General features: G+C 43.2%; 1 protein-coding gene and 1 pseudogene across 1 annotated transcript; one reads left to right on the top strand and one right to left on the bottom strand.

Annotated features, from left to right (window-relative positions):
- Positions 1 to 2,758: 2,758 nt before the first annotated feature.
- Positions 2,759 to 13,569, top strand: LOC111557493 (annotated as a pseudogene).
- Positions 13,570 to 17,587: 4,018 nt separating this feature from the next.
- On the bottom strand, positions 17,588 to 18,178 carry IFNW12 (interferon omega 12). Its single transcript, NM_001089309.1, is given in 1 exon segment — positions 17,588 to 18,178. A coding segment is annotated over 1 exon segment (591 nt).
- Between the last annotated feature and the right edge of the window lie 2,964 nt (positions 18,179 to 21,142).

The raw sequence follows: 21,142 nt of genomic DNA, 5'->3' as shown, positions 1-21,142 counted from the left end.
AATGGTGTGAGAAAGTGGTCTAGTTCCAACCTTCTGCATGTTGCTGTCCAGTTCTCCCAGCACCATTTGTTAAAGAGACTGTCATTTTTCCATTGGATGTTCTTTCCTGCTTTGTCAAAGATTAGTTGGCCATATGTTTGTGGGTTTAGTTCTGGGGTTCCTATTCTATTCCATTGGTCTGTGTCTCTGTTTTTGTGCCAATACCATGCTGTCTTGATGATGACAGCTTTGTAGTAGAGGCTAAAGTCTGGGATTGTGATGCCTCCTGCTTTGGTCTTCTTCTTCAAAATTACTTTGGCTATTTGGGACCTTTTGTGGTTCCATACAAATTTTAGGATTGCTTGTTCTAGCTTCGAGAAGAATGCTGGTGCAATTTTGATTGGGATTGAATGTGTAGATAGCTTTGGGTAGTATTGACATTTTAACAGTATTTATTCTTCCAATCCATGAGCATGGAATGTTTTTCCATTTCTTTATATCTTCTTCAATTTCCTTCATAAGCTTTCTATAGTTTTCAGCATACAGATCTTTTACATCTTTGGTTAGGTTTATTCCTAGGTATTTTATGCTTCTTGGTGCAATTGTGAATGGGATCAGTTTCTTTATTTGTCTTTCTGTTGCTTCATTATTAGTGTATAAGTATGCAACTGATTTCTGTACATTGATTTTGAAGAGACAAAGTTGGGGGCTCAGAGTAAAGATAAGCTCATTTGTACTCATAGGCTGGGTCATCTGAGTTATCCTTGTCACATATACATGTATGAGCTAAATAGATTGTTAAATCAAAAAGCAGGTTACAAAATAACAAGTACCATCATAATTTCTATAAATAAAAATGCTTGTAAAATGTCTGAAAAGAATTGTGCTAAAATGTTCACAGCAGTACTATCTGGGTAATAGAATTTCCATTCTCATATTTTTGAATATTATTTTCTTTTATTAAACTTTATTTATTTTGAGAGAGGGAGCACATATGAGCAGGAGAGGGGCAGAGGGAGAGGGGGAGAGAGAGAATCCCAAGCAGGCTCCACACAGTCAGCCCAGAGCCCAACGTGGGACTTGAACTCACAAACCGTGAGATCATGACCTGAGCTGAAGTCGGATGCCCCACTGACTGCACCACCCAGGCTCCCCTAAATATGGCTTCTTGTAGAGATTTGGCTCAAGATACTTATCACCTGCACTAAATGAAGCCCCATCTCCAGTGTGTATCAGAGTCATCTGGAGGGCTTATTAAAATACAGGGGGCATGGCTTCACCCCAGTGTTTCTGATCCACTAAGTCTTACAGTGGGGACTGAGTATTTGCATTTCTAGCAATTTCTAGATGATTTTGATGCTTTTGGTCCTAGGACTCCATATTACAGCCCATGCCTCTGTTTCTTGATAGCCTTGGTAGACTGTTAACAGCTGAAGACATGGTCTCTTTGAGGTTACTGATCTCATATTTTCCCATAATACCTAGAGAGAAGTGAGCCTCTCAGGTGGGAGATAGTTGGTAAGGATAGTTTTTTTTTTTTCTTTTTTCTATCACTGCCTTTTCACAGCAGCGGATTCAATGGTCTTTCTCCTTCTTAAAGAAGCTGGATGTAAAGACTCTAATACGCCAGGTGACAGTAACTGTCTCTTCAGGAAGATGATCCAACCCAAGTTTTGTTTCTGTAACCGTGTGTGTTCCTCATGCCTATGATCGTGTGACATCAAAACTGCAACCATAACAATATCCGATTGGATGAAGAATATGGTGTGAACACAGGGAAATCAAACTTGTGAAAGACAGAGGATTCCAAGGTGGAAGATGGCAGACGGTTCAGTAATCTCTTCTGTTGAGAAATGTAGATGTTTGGTAAATACAGAGACTTGGGAGTCATTCTTGGAATTGCCTTTGGCTGAAATGAGTCACTTAGCCCCAGTTTTCTCCCCTCTATCCAAGGACTGGATGTGGAGGGATAAAGGCTCAGACCCCTCACTCCACCCCTGAAGGGTCATTGCAGTCTCAGAGCCCCTTCCCCTACCCCAATTTTGACCGAAGCCACACTGTGACTGCACAGCAGCTCGGCTTTTCCTCCGTTCCTCATCCTGCCTGCTCTTCTCACATGCGTTGAGCCCGTAGCACTCCCTACTAAACTCCTCACATGGCACTTTTTGTCTCAGAGTCTGCTTTCTCAGCACCTGACCTCCGAAAGCATAACACACAGACCTTCCATCTGGGGCCACAGAAAACCCAAACTCACATGCTATTGCCTTGGCCGTGTACAGATCCGCTTCCTAATATGTGCTAATATCTCATTCTAGCTCTCTATGACTCCTTAAAATTTTTCACAGAAAGCCCTCAGAGTCCGATCTGTCTAAATCTATCTGCCCCTCCAGAGCACAACTTTTATCACGTCCCAGACCACACTGTACAATGATGGGTTAGTTCTCTCTCAACTAAGGTGTGACCTACTTCATGGTGGGGAAATGGCTTCTGAACTCTTTGCCTAGCACACTCTTGAACACATAAAGGGACAATCTAAATACTGAATGAGTAAGGAAATTTAAAGTGCATCATTAACAGAGGTGGGGCACCAGGGTGGCTCAGTTGGTTGAGTGTCTGACTCTTGATTTTGGCTCAGGTCATGACCCCATGACCTGAGCATGGGGCCCTCCACGGCATGGAGCCCTTCATCAGGCTCTGCGCTCAGTGCAGGGCCTGCTTGGGATTATCTCTGTCTCTGCCTCTGCCCCTCTCCCCTGCTTGTGTGTGCTCTCTCTCTCAAATAAAAATAAATAATTTTTTTAAATGCAGCATTAACAAAGAGAGAGAAAGAGAGAGATAAGTACCATATCGTCATGGCCAGTTATACACGTAAGGAGACACTCTACCTACAGATGAGGAAGTCTTGTTTATGTGTCTGCTAAGAGGTTATATTCTTACTTTTGTTTTTCAGTTTCTCTACTCTTCCGGGATGGACAACTTGGGTAAGCGACTTCGTGCACTAAAAAATGAAGTATCTTTCTTTCTCTAATGACAGGGTGGTCTTTATCCTTGTATGGTAAGAGCACAATAAGACATGACATGTAGGACAGAAGTGCCGGTGGGAGCCCCTCTCCCAACTAATTGTTCTGCTCACCTGAGAAAAAATCCTTTCCTGAACCCGCTCTTCATGGCCCTTCAGTCGCTGTCTGCCGGTGACCATTAGTCACGCTTTCGACCGCCGAGTAATATAGAAACCACTGACACCAACTTGAGTGTTTCCTATTTTTGGTGCAGTTTAAGAAACACTGAATATAGCAGATATACATAAAACAATACATGAAAATAGTGTAAATGGCTCACTTTTATAGTTGTATGGAGTGTAGCACTCCTCCCATTGTTGTATTCAAAAAGCACTTGTCTTGCTACTGTCCAAAGTGGGTGAATTAGTTTTTCCACCCACTATTAGTAGAGATTTGATGGAAAATGTCCTTATTTCTTTGGCTTGTACACTTGAAATATTATGGGTAAGCAGAAGATAGCCAGCATGTAGTATCTAGAGACAAGTAGCCAGAGTCACATTACAGTGATGCAGGGAAATGATCATAACACAAAAATGGTCCCATGGTTTTACCTTCAATGCGAGAAGAATCCATCTTCTTGGAAGTACAGAAACCTGGTCAGACACGTTTTAGTCACTGAAGGTGGAGATGTGTACCTGTTGGGAAGGGTGGAGCAAGGTTTGAGGAGAACAAAGAACAAGGTTACCCTTGACCCATAAATCATGTGACTTCATCTACATAAGAGATCTAAGTGTACCTTGTTGCAGTGAAATTTATTCCAAGTTTCCGTATTCGCCTTGTAATAAATAAAATATTTCCCTGGGAGAAACTTTATTCCAAATAACAGAAATTCATTTGGGCTCATGCTAGATGAACAAAGTGGTTATCAATGTGGATAAAAATATTTATAATCAAAAGGGAGTTAGTTTGAGAGCGCTAAAAATTGGATTCTTAGCTGGTATATTATTCAGTATGGTGGACTTTTTGTCGTAACAGCTCCTCATTTATTCTCATTCCTTGGGAGGAAGGAAAGATGCTCAATGGAACTGGGAAGAAAATAAGCATATTTCCAGAGCAAATTATGGGATTACACGAGAAATACCTTGAAGGACCCATTTGTGCCTACTGAGGGTTGGGGGAGAAAGAGGATGCATTCTCTGTGGGTGGGTGGGTTTCAGGAACTGAAATAAATAAACCAACAAAATTGTCCTCAAAATTCTTCTGGCTGGGCGGATTTCTTTTTTTTTTTTAACGTCTATTTATTTTTGAGACAGAGAGAGACAGAGCATGAACAGGGGAGGGGGCAGAGAGAGAGGGAGACACAGAATCCGAAACAGGCTTCAGGCTCTGAGCTGTCAGCACAGAGCCCGACGTGGGGCTCGAACTCACCAACCGTGAGATCATGACCTGAGCCCAAGTCGGACGCTCACCGACCGAGCCACCCAGGTGCCCCTGGCTGGGCGGATTTCTACCATGAGTTGAAATTAGAAGGGCAAAGAGAGGTGTTCGGATATTTCAGGGTTTCAGCCGTAGCCTTCTACAGGGAGATTGTCTCAGAAGATACACAATCAAGGGTCCTGTGCAGAAAGGATGTTAGAGATCTCCCCAGCAGATTCATCTCTAAGTCCTAGACACAAAGTTCCTTGGACCACTTGGGCCCATATCTGAGGCCTTAGACATCAAAAACTACATGCGCATTATACACACATGGGTAGAGGGCTCAGTTCTGGAGGAAAGATTTCTTTCCCTAAAGCATCTCTCTCAGGTTACTGTGTGCAACAAATGCCTGACATATTAAAAATAAACGAATACAACAAGAACGATAAAACACCAACTGTCCTTCTCTTTCACATCATTTAGATACAGCATTTTAAGGGTCAGGCCAAGGGTGATCCTGGTGTCATCATCATGGCTTTATCAGAATTGACTTTCTATTCCCAAGCTGGGTAATGAGAATTGGACCAGGTTGTGAATTAACTTTCTTCTTCCCCAGAATGGGTTCTTCTTAGGATGTTCCTTGTCATCTAATGTAAATGTGAGCCCACTCTAAGACCCCTGACGTAAACCCCTGCTGGTGTGAATCCAAAGGCAGTGCTATTTTAGGCTCAAATTAGGTATCTTCCCTATTTAAGAAAAAATGTAAAATATAATACAGTATGTACATATGTTGAGGCAATTCAGATGATGAATCAAATGCTGGTTATACATCCAATAAACTGTGAAACTCAGACCTAATAAAAACATGTTTTTCGAGAGATAGATACACCCCTACCTGGGTCCTAACTCTGCTCCAGCCCCACTTGCTTCCTGGGTGGGGTTCAGACTTGAGGGTAGAATTTGGACAGGAAGGGGATCTTAACACTTCTGTACCAAATGAGAATTTTGCTTCTGTCACTCCCAGAGAATAGGAGGGACCTTCAGAGTCCCTCAGTAGCTGATGGAAGAGAGCCAGGCACTGACAAAAGACCAAGCCATCGTACCCTTCACGTGAGGTGCCAGCAGGTTTTCAGCCTCGCGGCACAGAGGATCTCGTGTTATTTGGGACGAGACCCGGATGGAGCAACTCCTCCCCGGGCTTCATCGGCAGGTGGACGTAGTAGGGGCGGGGGAGGAGAAAAAAGAAGTTCCCCTCCTGAGCAGTGAGGCACTAACAGTGGGAATTAAGAGAATTTCCCAAGGAATAAGGCTCTCTGTTGAAAGCAAAAGAATACAGCCCCTGGCCCCTGGCCCGGGAGGATGTCAGGGTGAAATCAGCAGGTGCTATCTTTCCATGAAAAAACCTGTTGAAAAGTTAAGAGAATAAGGAAAATTGAGGAAACGAAGAAGGCGACGCAGCGTCTCTCCATGTGGAAATGTTGAACATATCTGGTGCCCACGCAAGCGATATGCTTTGGTAGCCCCTGGGTTGAAAAGTGATACTTACTAATGCGGTACTACTGAGACTAACACTCAGAGGATCTGTTCTCAAGAGCAGAGATCGAGTCACAGAAACTGGGGCCCATGCCACGTCCTCTGAACACAAGGGAACCAAGATGTTGCTATCTTTCCTCAAGCCTCCTGAGCAGTGCCATTCCATGGTGCCTGTGGGTCAGAATCATCAGGAGACCCCCTACACCCTCCTCCCTCATCAACTCTTAAGTCCTGATTTGGTTTTGTATTTAAATATATTATACAAGCGAACGTCACACGCATTGAAATATTCATAGGAGCGGGGCGCCTGGGTGGCGCAGTCGGTTAAGCGTCTGACTTCAGCCAGGTCACGATCTCGCAGTCCGTGAGTTCGAGCCCCGCGTCAGGCTCTGGGCTGATGGCTCGGAGCCTGGAGCCTGTTTCCCATTCTGTGTCTCCCTCTCTCTCTGCCCCTCGCCCGTTCATGCTCTGTCTCTCTCTGTCCCAAAAATAAATAAACGTTGAAAAAAAAAGAAATATTCGTAGGAGCAAAACAAAAAGCAAATGCATGTGTATTCACAGCTTCTTCCTCTCAGGTACCCTGTAAGGAAGATTGTGCCTCTGTCTGCTTGGTCTGGGGGGTCTTTTGTCATGGTCCATTATATGCATATATAAAAGTGTAGAAAGTGATGCAGAAGTGGAATGATCTCCAGAAAACAATAGAAAGCAATTTTTATAATATATAGGAAGAAAATAATTGTGAGATGGATAGAAGAATGGATCCAGCAGAGCAGGGGCAGGGATCAGAAAAAAAGGCAAACATTCCATGTAGTTAGAGACGATTTGAGGAGAGATCCCCTCTTCAAATTTAGATTCAGAAAGAGAGGTAAAAAGAGAATCCTAAGGGGTTCCACGGTGCAGAGGCTGGGGGAATAGGGTGCAGGATGGGTGAGCATCTGGAGATGGAAGAGCCTGGGAAGGAGTTATGCTTTCCGATAATAATTTGAATTGAATTTTCATATATCTTGGCAAAAATGGGCATTTTTTTTGTTGACACATATGTAACCTCTACTTAAAGAGAATTTTAGAAATTGGAATTTTTAAAGTTGATACTGGAACGAAAACAAATAAAATTGCTTTACGATCCCTGGCAGATACGTATAAATGAGGACTGATAATAGAATAATGGTTGTTTTCGAAATAAATAAGGGAAGGTTGACTGATTCAATTAACGTTGTTGAGAAAATAGTCTCCTTGGGACAAACAAAAATGAGATTTCAAATCTCCTATAATACGCAAGATGAAATTTGATGTTTAAGGGATAAAAGGAAATGAGCAGGTTGGCTGTAAAGGGAGATCATCTGGGTTTCGATAGCAGCTTTGACATACAGGGCTCTGTGGCCAGGAGCATGTCACTGCCTCTCTAAGACCACCCAGCTGTTACGTGAGTACAATAAAAGTTGCTAAATCACTGAACGCTGATGGATATAAATATATGAAAGGAGAAAAAACCCTGTTAAATACGAGGGAAAAAACCATGTATGTAAAAAGCTTTAGGGGTGCCCTGGTGGCTCAGTCAGTTAGGCGTCTGACTCTTGATTTCGGCTCACGTCATGATCTCACAGTTGTGAGATCAAGCCCCACATTGGGGTCCGTGCTGGGTGTGGAGCCCCCTTAAGATTCTCTCTCTCCCTCTGCCCCTCCTTGCCTCAAATTAAAAAAATAATAAAATCAAAATAAAATTTGAAAACAGTTTTTAATCTCTAGATGGGAGAGTTCTTCTGAGTGATGTGAAAACCCAAGGCCAGAAAAGAAAAGAGCAACACATTTTAATATGTGATTTTTTTTAAAGTCTGCCCGATAAAGAACTATCAAGAAATTTAAAGATGTACGAAAAAAAATCTTGAAACATATGATTGATGCTAACATTTTCAATATAAAAAGGACTCAGAAAAGTTTAACAACTCAGTGCCAATTACAAAGACAGAGCTACAAGTAGATAATATACGTATATCAAAAAACCAGCCTCCCTGGCGATCATTTATATAAATGACAAATCTGATAAACAAGATGGTTTGGTGATGATTGGGGTAAGAGCACATACCTATACACAGTAGAGGTGTATAATTCTCAAACCTGGGTGATTAATTTGGTAAAATCTACCAAAATTTTTGAACCACTGAACCCAGAAAATGCAGTTCTAGATATTTATATTACAGAACTACACCTGTCCAAATGTGTGCCCAATTTTTTATTGCAGCATTATTTATATAAAAGATGATTGCAGCCATAATAATGTGCTGTTATAAAGGATTAGATAAGTAAACAATGGGCCCTCCATTTTACAGAATACTGTAATAGCCATTAAATTCACTTGGGTAAAGAATATTCACCTGCATCCAGACTTGTGTTAAATAGTGATGAATAGATTGTTTTTGAATTTTTGCCAGTACTTTGTTAGCCTTAAAAAATAAAACTGCTATGGGGCACCTGGGTGGCTCAGTCGGTTAAGCAGCCAACTTCGGCTCAGGTCATGATCTTGCGGTCCGTGAGTTCGAGCCCCGCGTCGGGCTCTGTGCTGACGGCTCAGAGCCTGGAGCCTGTTTCAGATTCTGTGTCTCCCTCTCTCTGACCCTCCCCTGTTCATGCTCTGTCTCTCTCTGTCTCAAAAATAAATAAACGTTAAAAAAAATAATAAAACTGATAAATTTTTGCCAGCAATCGATGGGTTTGTTTGGGAATAGCACAGAATTGCAATCAGGCACAGCAAGGTATAGCAAAACAGTAGACAAGTTTGGAAAAAAAAAGAGGAAATGTTCTTTTATAGAGAAAAGTGGGAGAGTGGGTTGCCGGGGAGGGTAACTGTTATAAACAAAAAGTCCATTGGAGTAAACTAGGAGGTCAAAGTATAGTGGCTTCCCATTGGCTGAATTGTGACTGTCTCTCACTGGCTGGACTATTGCCAATAGTGAAGTAATATTGGCTTGCAAGGCCCATGTCTTCCAGTTGGATTCGCAACAGACTTTGATTGGTAGGGCTGGCAAGGTAGGAGCGTTTCCCCTGCCCAACCTCCTGACTCCATTTTATTGAGGTTTCTTTTTATTAATTTTCACAAGTTGGTTTGAAAATGCATGTTACTGATCACATTATTGATTGTGATAACTAGCTTATAAACAATGTGTACAAAAATGTTCCAACTGTCATTTTATTTAAATAGCAAATATATGTATGGGAATCTAGAATAAATAAATAATGCAAAACAAAGGGGAAAGGCAGGCTTTAAAATGATGATGTCAGGCTAACACCAGTTCTGTGTTGTTATTTACTGTCTAATCTGACTGCATCACACCATCCAATATAATTGGCTTTTAAGGGAATTGGGGGTAATTTTTCCCATCCTGATTTTAATAACTTTATCACCTGGTATCACTTTGCTAAGAAGTAAGAAGCATATTTGAATGGCTGAATGCTGGTAAAAACAAAAGACAACAACAATGACAACAACAACAAAGCATTAGCTGTGGTCGTTAAGGATGAACATACCCTGGTGCTACGTTAATTAACCAGATGCAGTAAGACATATGAATATCTAGAATTACTTTGTTTTTTATTGACACACTGAGCAGCCTCTCTAGTGACTGATACTATTCTGTCCTCTAGTGGTTCGAATTGAAAATCCCTGCCTACATACATTCCGGGAAAATTGCTATCAGGTGGAAACTTTGTGAAATTCTCCCCTTAAAAGGAAAACAAACCAAAAATGAAAAACAGCCTGGAAAACTTGATGTATATACATCATCAAATAATCAGAGCAGAAATAACTTGATCTCACTATAATTCAGATTTCCATTTTTTGGCCCATTACATCATTCAAAAGTTTTCAGAACTACAACATTTCAACTCGATTTTAAGCATTCACAACCAACGGTGGAATTCAATAGAGTCTTCTCCATGCCATTTTCTAAAGAGTATCATATCTTCAAGCCTTAAGAAAGTAACATTTTTCAAAGGCAGGAAAAAGGAACCATGTAACATACCCAAACACAAATAAAGCTGACAAAGTCTTAGTATTCTAAGTACTTTTTGTACACTATTTCCTTGAAGACTCTAGGATCTTTGCCACTTTAGCTCAGTAGCTTTCATCTAGTTCACACACACACACACACACACACACGCACACATGTGTGAATGACACAGAAGAGCTTCTGGATCAGTGAACCCAGATTCTCCCAGTGCTCCACACGTTTCAGCCAAGGTTATTTGTTGACCATCTGCACAGTCAGATGGCCATGACTACATCCCCTATTCTCCAGCACCTTCTTTCTGCAGGTTGTTCTCCTATACGAAGCATTTTCTCACTTAGGATGGATGTGGCTATAAACACATGTGCTATTTCGTAGTGCTTCCTAAAATCTCAGCTTGTCTGAACATATTCCCATCTTTCTTTTGTGGATATGACCAAAGGAATAGTTTAAATAAGAAGCAATATCAGAATAAGATCGATGTATATCAGATGAGAGCTCCCCAGGTCTGTGACTCAGGCTGTGTTGTTTTATTATCCATAGTCTCTTTTTCTAGCTCTTGTCTCTAAAAGCATATCCAACTGTTTACTGGGCCATGTTCCCAAAACTGTTACAATAAAAATGGGGTCTTGTCATTCTTTGACTTATTTCAGCCAAAATCCAGTCAACAGCTTGGGGAGTATGGACAAGGAGGCTGGGGAGAAGGAAAGTATAATCACTATTGACTCATCTACTTTATCTTATTACATGGGGAAAGTGTAAGACTCAGAAATCAAAATATTCTTTAAATCAAAATTCAATCATCAACCAGAAATTTGCTCTGTGTGAATTTTAATTTAAAAAAGTCAGCATTGGGGCGCCTGGGTGGCTCAGTCGGTTAAGCGTCCGACTTCAGCTCAGGTCACGATCTCGCGGTCCGTGGGTTCGAGACCCGCGTCAGGCTCTGGGCTGATGGCTCAGAGCCTGGAGCCTGTTTCCGATTCTGTGTCTCCCTCTCTCTCTGCCCCTCCCCCATTCATGCTCTGTCTCTCTCTGTCCCCAAAATAAATAAACATTAAAAAAATAAAATAAAATAAAAAATACATAAATAAATTAAAAAGTCAGCATTAACTCATAATTTACAATCCTTGCAAATTTTACTTCTTCCACCAGGCTTAAAGTTTACCCCATTTTTTTCTGTCATCCCCTCTGCCTACATGCATACACCTTCTTTGAGCTAATAATTGCAAATTTACCTCAAGAAATATCTTACATTCTGTATGTATCAACACCAACCTTGGAAGGTCACCTTATTTTAGTTCAAGGAAAAAGATAAACATAGGGTTCTTCACCCTTGGGTGCTGGATCTCCTGCCCAGGGCACAGGTGAGCACGCCCAGCATGCCCTTGGTCTCCTGGATCCATTCTTCCTACCTCTTCGCCCAAAATGTTCCCTCTTGTCCAGTATAAAAGCCCAGTGGTTTGCTTTAGCTCCGTTCCAGTTCTGCTTCCCTTTCTATACAATATATCATCCTTAGCACACAGGAAAAACAATCAATCACACAAATGCAGGATTTTCTTTAGAGAGAGTCCCTGAGATAAGAAATACAGTGAATGAATTTTCCCCTGTTAGTAATGTGTTTCTGTTGCTGTCTAATAAGCTTTTTTCCCCTTTGTATTTTTTTATGTGCATGTGTTTTGTTTTTTGTGTTTTGTTTTGTTTTGTTTTGTTTTTTGAGAGAGAGCGAGCACGCACGTACACAAGTGGGGAAAGGGCAAAGAGAGAGGAAGACACAGAATCCCAAGCAGGCTCCAGGCTCTGAGCTGTCAGCATAGAACCTGACGGCGGGCTCGAACTCATGAGCTGTGAGATCATGACCTGAGCCGAAGTCAGATGCTTAACCAACAGAACCAGCGAGGTGCCCCCTCTTTCAATAAATCTTTTACCTCTGCATGATTTTGGTCATTTGGAAATTATTGGTTCACTGAATTATATCGTCCATCCAAATGTTGACACATTTCATTTTATAATTTTTAATTTTTTTTTTTTTTTTTTTGAGAGACAGAGACAGGAGCGACAGCGACGCAAGATGGCAGCCACCACGGGCTCGGGAGTAAAAGTCCCTCGCAATTTTTGACTGTTGGAAGAACTGGAAGAAGGCCAGAAAGGAGTAGGAGATGGCACAGTTAGCTGGGGTCTAGAAGATGACGAAGACATGACACTTACAAGATGGACAGGGATGATAATTGGGCCTCCGAGAACAATTTATGAAAACCGAATATACAGCCTTAAAATAGAATGTGGACCTAAATACCCAGAAGCACCCCCCTTTGTAAGATTTGTAACAAAAATTAATATTAATGGAGTGGTGGACCGAAGAGCCATATCAGTGCTAGCAAAATGGCAGAATTCATATAGCATCAAAGTCGTCCTGCAAGAGCCCCGCGCCTAATGATGTCTAAAGAAAACACGAAACTCCCTCAGCCACCCGAAGGACAGTGTTACAGCAATTAATCAAAAAGAAAAACCACAGGCCCTCCCCCCACCCCCCTCCCATTCGATTTAAGCAGTCTTCATTTTCCACAATAGTAAGTTTTCTAGATACGTCTTGTAGATCTCAAAGTACTGGAAAGGAAGCTCCCATTCAAAGGCAATTTATCTTAAGATACTGGAAACGATACTAATTTTTTTGTCCATCTAAAATATATAAGTTGTGCTATAACAAATCATCCTGTCAAGTGTAACCCTGTCCACATAGTTGAACTTCGGGGATCAAGAAAGTATATTTAAATTGATTCCCATCATAACTGGTGGGGCACATCTAACTCAACTGTGAAAAGACACATCACACAATCACCTTGCTGCTGATTACATAGCCCGGGGTCTCTGCCTTCTCCTCTTCTCCTCCCCCTGCCTCCCTGCCTGCCTCCCTCCCTCCCTCCTTCCGTCCCTGCAACAGCCCTTCAGCTTGGGTTGGCTTGCTAGAGTAGGTGTGAAGGTTTCAGGTCACAGCCTGTGGGACTACTGCTGGGTGTGTGTGGGTGCTCCAGCTGCACCCCTGCTTTTTTTAAGTCTTAAATGATGCCCCCCACCACACCCCCCCCAAGCCATTGTCCCTTCTTAACTTTCCACCGCCACCCTTGGCCGAAGCATAGATTGTAACCCCCTCTGCTCCCCTCTGAAATTGGCCTTTGGTAAGGAATTCAGGGCTCTCCCCATATCTTCTCCCCCACTTTAATTGAGGGGTGCTGCTTTTTCCTTCCTCCTCCTCAACTCCCTTTTTGTACCATCACCACCCAACACTTTCCACAGTACTTCCTTGCTTTGGCCAGAAGCCATCAGGTAAGGTTGGAAAGAGTCTCTGACTTCTCTCGTTTAGTTTTGGAACCACATTTACTCACTCTCCACCAGCCTGGGAATGAATATTGGGTCCCCAGCTCTGCCACCCTCTGCTGTCATCGTCAGCTGAAGCGTTTTTTTAGCTCAGGTTCTGATAAAGTGAAAAGAACAGTCACCAGGGGTACTCACACCCGCCAGCTCTCAAAGTTCTTGGTGGTTAAACTTGGAGAAAGGCCACAGAAGACACTTGTAAGCACACACGATCCCTCTGAATGAATTTTCTTTTCCTGTAATTGCTTTTGCTTTTAAAAATTGAAGTTTTACACAGGGTTCTCATGTGGTCATCTTGCAATCCATTTGGGTCTAGTTTGGAATGTGGCAACTGGAACAAAAAGAACCTTGAATTCGGTGCACACTTTGGTTTTGGTGCTGCTGTTTCTCACGGTCCTCAGCAGGGATTGAAAAAGAACTCGGTGTGCACAGCGGGTCCCCGAAATTGGCGGGCTTGACTTCCTGGCAAATTGCTGCGTTTTTCCACTTTTCTGCTCAGGACCACTAAATGCTGAGATGTGGATGCATACCGAAATAAAAGCGATTCATTGTGTTCTAAAAAAAAAAAAAGAGAGAGAGAGAGACAGAGACAGAGACAGAGTGCAAGTGGGGGAGGGACAGAGAGAGAGGGAGACACAGAATCTGAAGGAGGTTCCAGGCTCTGAGCTGTCAGCCCCGAGCCCGACACAGGGCTCAAAGCCACAGACCATGAGACCATTACGTGAGCAGAAGTCGGACACTTAACCAACTGAGCCACCCAGGCACCCCTGTGCATGTTATTATAACTAATTAATTACTTACTACAAATAAATCAGGAGTATCAGGATCTTGGCAAGAGTGGCGGTGATTAGGCACTGTAGATGAACTGACATGCCTTTGAAGGCCATTACTTGTAGATGCTGAAGATACTCTGGGAGATTTTTCTAGTAGTCGGCACATGTTCTCTGAGTTTTCAAAGCATGAAGGGAGGCCGGTCTGTGTGCTATATCTTTGGGGCTACATCTTTGGAGCTTCTCAAGTGGTGGTGACATTCTTGGAGTTGTCAAAATATCTATTTATTTTATTTATTTTAGAGAGAGAGAGAGAGAGAGAGAGAGAGAAGGGGAGAGGGGCGGGGGGAAGAGAGAGAGAGAGGGAGGGAGGGAGTGAGAGAGAGAGAGAGAAAGAGAACCTCAAGCTGGCTCCACACTCAGCATGGAGCCCGACACAGGGCTTGATCCTAAGACCCTGGGATTATGACCTGAGCAGAAATCAAGAGTCAGATGCTCAACTGACTGAGCCACCCAAGAGCCCCAATCTATTTTTGCCTTTAAATGAGTTCAATCCTCATCTTCAAATAGAGACAATAATAGACTTAAAGCTCTCTTAGAGCTAGAATATTTTGATCTAGAGTTTCTGTCAGGTGCCCGGAGACTCTCCCTCCTCCCAGGAACTTAATGTGTCTATGGGTCCTGAACAAAAATGCCTCACTGAGATTTGACCCCAGAATCAGTCTGGGAAATACAGGTATTTCCTGTTTCTAGTGTAGGTCTCTCCTAGAAAAAAACATCTCCTCTCTTCAGTGTGTGTTTGCATCGGCTTAGATATAGAAATTGAGCACATCGCTTTTGATCACTTTTGAGAAGTTCCATGTGTTGTTACAGAACAAAGTTGTTATACATTATAATGAAAATATTGTTCTATAAAATATAAATACCATGCGCAAGCTAAAATCCATAAAAACAAATTTAAACCTGTCAGACTGATCGCTGAACAGAATTCATATTTCTCTGATTAAGGCCACTATTGTTGATTCCAAGCTTCCGTTTTCAGTTTTTTGAGCAACTTCTAAAACGCATGACCACCTGGACTTGTACGAATCATTTGTTGTTGTTTTACGAGAGCTTACTTCTCTTCCTTTTTCCCTTAGTTTTTTTTTTTTTTACCAGTTTGTTAATGAAGAGGAAGCACCTGCTGATTTCCACTGTGACAATCTCTTACACACAGAGATGGTAACCCACGTTTCCCTCGAAGTAATACCTTATTTCTCTCCCCCCCCCCCCACTTCACAAACAAGCGTATAAAGATAATTTCTATACATGGTCTCCCTAATTCTCGTTCTTGTGTTTTCTCTTCCACCTACTCCTATCTGGCCTCTGCCCCATTAATTCCACTAAACCAAAACCATGCTAAGGCCACCAGCCCCATCTGTTTGCAGGTCCATGGGGACAGTTCATCCACACCTGCCCTTACAAAGCACCACCCTGACCCGTATTCCCTTCATGGTCAAGTCTTGTCCCCATGTGTCCTTCCAACTGCACTGGCCACTCTGCCTCAATGCCCTTCCCAGACTCTCCTCTGCCTGACCTTTAAACATTGAAGGTCTGCAGGACTACATCTCATTGTCCATTCTACTTATACGTGACCACATTCATTCCCATGCCTCGTTCCCAGGTACTCAGTAAGGAATCCCAAACTGACACCTTCCTCATGGCATTTTTGTAAATTCCAGACCCACATTCCCAACTGCAGGTAAGACTTCAGCACTCACATGTCTCCCAGGCGCCTTAGAAAGGATATCTAATATCACTCTTCCTTGCCAACATCCTTTGTACCTAAAGCTTCTTGTGTAAGAACATCATTTTCCTTTGCTTCCCTTTGTAATTTTTAACATAACTGAAATAAAATAAACATTAGTACTGTTTTTTATGTCTCCTTCCCTATAAGGCCGAGTTTCAACACAGCAGAAACTGTATGTGCTTTATTGACCTCTAGATTTTTTTTTTCATTTTTTAAAAAGATTTTACTTCTTTCAAATATAATTTATTGTCAAATTGGCTAACATACAGCGTGTAAAGTGTGCTCTTGGTCTCCAGGGTAGATTCCCGTGGTTCATCACTTACATACAACACCCAGTGCTCATCCCAACAAGCACCCTCCTCAATGCCCATCACCCACTTCCCCCTCTTCCCCACCCCCACCCCCATCAACCCTCAGAATGTTCTCTGCATTTAGGGTCCCTTTTGGTTTGCCTGCCTCCCTTTCTGTTTGTAACTATTTTTCCCCCTTTCCTTCCCCCATGGTTTTCTGTTAAGTTTCTCAAGATCGACATATGAGTGAAAACATGGTATCTGTCCTTCTCTGACTGACTTATTTCACTCAACATAATACCTTCCAGTTTCATCCATGTTGCTGCAAATGATGTGACTTCATTCTTTCTCATTGTCAAGTAGTATTCCATCATATATATATATATATATATATATATATATACCACATTTTCTTTATCCATTCATCAGCTGATGGACATTTAGGCTTTTCCCATAATTTGGCTTTTTTTAAATTTTTTTTTTTAACGTTTATTTATTTTTGGGGCAGAGAGACAGAGCATGAACAGGGGAGGGGCAGAGAGAGAGGGAGACACAGAATCAGAAACAGGCTCCAGGCTCTGAGCCATCAGCCCAGAGCCTGACGCGGGGCTCGAACTCCCGGACCGCGAGATCGTGACCTGGCTGAAGTCGGACGCTTAACCGACTGCGCCACCCAGGCGCCCCTAATTTGGCTTTTTAAGTAATATCTACACCTCCAATTTATAAACCGGAAATCAAGAGTTGCACGCTCTACAGACTAAGCCAGCCAGGCGCCCCTTTCATTTTTTTAAAAAGTGAGGTCCATGCCCAACGTGGAGCTTGAGCTCACAACCCTGAGATCAAGAGTTGCAGTTCTACTGACTGAGCCATCCAGGCACCCCAGGTGACCTCTAGTTCCTTGACCACAATTACACATTTGTCATTTAGATACTCCTGTTTTGACATATACTCTGAATGGAATGAATGAGTAAATAAATTTTACTATCTGTTCCTCAATATCATTTACAATGATGTGGATTTTGATTTTAGAACAAACATTTGAGAAGTTCTCTTTGATAAGTATGTAACATATAAAGCAAAATGCAAATTTAATAACACGGAAAGGTAAATATGTTTTGTAAATTTTAATGCAATTTAAAGATGAACATTTCACTGTATATAATTTCTGAATTCTATAAATACGACAGATGGAAGAAGGAATACAAATAAATAAATAAATAAATAAATAACTTTTTTAAAAAAGAGAAACCAAGCATCAGAGAAGTCATCTCTTAGAGACTAAAATCCTGAAGCTGAATTTTTTAAAACATCTTCTTCATACTATTCACAAAGTATTTGTTGAGTTAAATTCAATGAATTCTCTACTAAAGCAGGAATGAGTCTCTTGAAGTGAGCAGACATAGTACAGGGTGATGTGGCACGTCAGGCAGTGAGAATCACTTCAAGGTGACCCCAGGTCTCCATCCTTGATGGCCAAGCTGTCTTGCAAGGTCGCCGAGGAGGACAAGGCTCTCATGATTTCCAGCCTGACAATTTCCCAGGCGCAGTCACTGTATCCCTCGTCCTCCAGGTAGACGCGGATGTCCTGGAAGTACCTCTTGATGGCCAGGGCAGGGCCGTGCATCCCCGGGGCGCGCTCTCCCTCGCCCGTGGCCTGCAGCAAGCAGGCGTCCAGGGCTTCCAGCTGCCGGTGGAGGCCAGAGCGGAGTCCGTGCAGCGGCGCGGGGCTCCAGGCCGCCGAGGAGCGCTCCGTGTGCAACAGGTTGAAGGTCTGCTGGAGCAGCTCCCGCAGGACGGCGGCGGCGGCCTGGGCCTCCCGGAGCTGGCCGCCCTCCAGCATCTCCCGGGGGAAGCGGAAGTCTTTTCTGGCCCGCAGGCACAAGAAAGGGGACAGTCTCCGCATCTGGCCCAGGAGCACCAAGTTGTCCCTGCTAACCTGCGCGTGGCTCCCAGGCAGGGCACAGCCCAGAGAGCCTCCAGGGCGGCAGGTGAGCAGCGCCAGGGCGGTCAGCAGAGGGCGCAGGAGAGCCATGGGGAAGCCGAGGGGGCTGCTGGCAGGGCTGAGCTGGGCGGCTGGGGGACCTCGGGGCCGAGGTTCTCTGAGGACCAACTCGAAGCATGGCTCTTAAATAGGGAACGCGGACAATTTCATTTTCTGAACATCCTCTCCACTTCTACTTCCTTTTTTTTTGTTTTCATTTATGCATTCTCCTTATTGTGTAAGAAGATGTCATCAATCTAAAATACTACGTTGGCAATGGAAGCTTTATTTCCCAATAAACTTCTGATATGTCCATCCCAATGGACACTTATCAACCAAACGAGAAACGTCTTTGTCCTAAAGACTGGAGTGATGTAGGCATGTAGGTACTCATACACACACCTGCTCACATATATGTTTCCATATATGAACATTGCTCTTTGTGTTAGAAAGAAGCTTTGGCCTTGATGGTGGACTAGGTTTTTACCCTCTTTACTTCATACAGAGACAGGCTCCTTCACTCCTATGGGTTTTTGTATCTTGCTAGGTTCTGACCAGACCACGTACGGTAAATAAGCTCTTTAGGACCAGGACTGGGTTTTAATCACTGTTGTACTCACATTAGAGGCTTGTGGTGATAAGTGAATGAGTTTCTTGGATGTTTCTCTTCATTCTAGAAATAACTGATGCAGGTCCATGCAGTTATGCTGCACTGGAGCCTCAGGGTCAAGACTAATAATACAGACACTATCCTTCTGCCATTTTGTAACCCGTCTACAGTGCTCCTCAGGCTGTGCCAGTGTCCCCAGCAGGAAGCCCGCTTCTGGTCTGGGACGTGTAGCTGTGAAGATTCTAATCCCAGATCATTTTATTTTCTCAGCAACCCCTCACTCGCAAGGTTATTATCACCTCTACTAACATGTTCCTCTGGAGTGACTGAGTGTCCTCAACCCAGCCTCTCCTGGACTCACTCCCTAAGGGCAGGCTCACCTTGTCCTGAGGACATTAGAATTCCTCTGCTGTGGAGGGGCTGGTTTCTTTGTTAGCAAAAGAGTTAATGCCCCTCATTCCTTCCCTCTACCCCTGGACTGTTTCTGTGAGGGACCCTAGCTCTCAGTGTTGACCTCCTCCTCTCCTGAGCAGGTATCAAAGTGTCAACAGCTCTCAGATGCCAAGGTCAAAAGTTTGTTTCCTCTAAGGAGGGGAGTGACCCAACTGTAATCATTTCACCTTTGGTAAGCAAATACTTTTATTTTGCCACCATAGCTTTTATTGTTCAATCTTTTACTTCAATCATTGAACACTAGTTAGACTCAAAACTTCTGAGCTGGGCTCGGACTCACTGATGATGTCTCTCAGTGGAAGCTTTCAGCACAGAAACTAGCGATTCTCAGGTGTTCATTCAGTCTAGGTATTTCTGTTTAGTTTCTTAGTCTGTTCCTCCCTCTCATGCTCAGAATGAAGGGGGTGAGGCCGAGGCTGTTATGTCAGAGAGAAATGTCTTTTTTCCTTTATTTATTCGTGATCTTTCATTTTAAAATAAATGAAGATAACAACAAAAAGAATTCTAATAACTTAGTTTTTACACAGTGGTGACATAGTCTGTCTTCCTCCTCCTGCGTCGTGTTCTACATCATCCTGAGGTTAATACAAAGGGAAGTTAAAGAAAGGCCAAGGGGCTGCCCCATTTTTCTCTATCATTTTCAAAACATCAGTTGTGTTGTTTCCCATTTCAACTTTCCTAGAAAGCAAAACATGACAGTTCTGCATGGGCAAAAACAAACAAACAAACAAACAAACAAACAAAAACCTCACAAAGGTTAAGTCCAAGTGTCACGAAAGTGAAAGAAGTGACCTTTCTGCTGACAAAACGTAAGTGAGCACGATTCGGTGCAGCAGAACCGGGGACTGGGAGCTCTGGCAGAGAGAACGAAGGCCACCCTGAGTTCCCCCAAATCAGCAAAAGAGGTGTGTCAGCCAGAGCCTCAGAGAAGACCAACTCCTGGATCCATGGACGGCCCTCAGCTCTGCAAGACCAGCCACCTGATTTTGCTTTCACTTAATCCACATATGATCAGCTCTGAGGAGAGACGACAGGGGTGGCATCAACCAGCTCACAAGAGACTGGCAAGCAGACCCCACCTGCTAACCCCGTGTGGAAGGATCAGGATCACAGATATTTGCCTTGCCTGAGCACGCTACCTCGTTAAGATAGCCACTCACTCAATGGCAGTATTGCCCTGAGAAAGGGAATTGGATGGTCCTAAAAGATTCTGCTCTTCATCTGCATAATAATAAGGATGATGATGTTTTATGATGATAACACCGGGGTTGACTGGATGCTAACTATTCTAAGATCTTTGAAATTATGAATTCAGTCTTCTCAATGGAACCATTGGGATCGCAGTCGTTTATACAACGGTTTAGAGAGAATATAAATCTGGAGGAATAAATTATCCTGATGGGACGAAAGATCCAAGGTCAAAACCGTAAGGAGAATTGAGGTAATGACTTGTCTGGAAGCGCCTCTTAAGGGAACGAAGGATAGAAATGGACATTGGAATTCAGAACCAGGAAAGGCTAGGGCATGAAATCAGTATGGCAGGGAGGGTGAGGTGATCAAGGATTCCAAATTCCACTTCAGATGCCAAAGGGTTGTCGTCTATGTTTTGGAAGGCAACAGGGGCTGTGGTATGAGTCACCTAAATGGACTGACTTGACATTCTAAGGACAAGTTGACAAAATCCCTATTAAATAGTCATAAGGCAGTAGATTTTTCTGCCAGTTGAGACAGAAGTTTGCATCTGGCACTGGAGTAGCCCCCCCTCCCTGCCAATACCCTGCAGGCTGCTGTGATGTCATCGCCACCCCTGCTGGGGACACTGCTATTGGCCACGTCCACACAGGAGAAGTCTGTGCTCCCAATGTCCACTTGAATCTTCTCAGGGTCCGGAACTGAAGAATCTGGAGAGTCTGGCCTCAGTGCTGCCCTTTGGTGTTGTTCCACCCCCTGAG

Source organism: Felis catus, chromosome D4, assembly GCF_018350175.1.
Source record: "Felis catus isolate Fca126 chromosome D4, F.catus_Fca126_mat1.0, whole genome shotgun sequence".
In the NCBI taxonomy this organism is placed as follows: domain Eukaryota; kingdom Metazoa; phylum Chordata; class Mammalia; order Carnivora; family Felidae; genus Felis; species Felis catus.
This window is presented reverse-complemented; position numbering and strand designations above follow the sequence as displayed.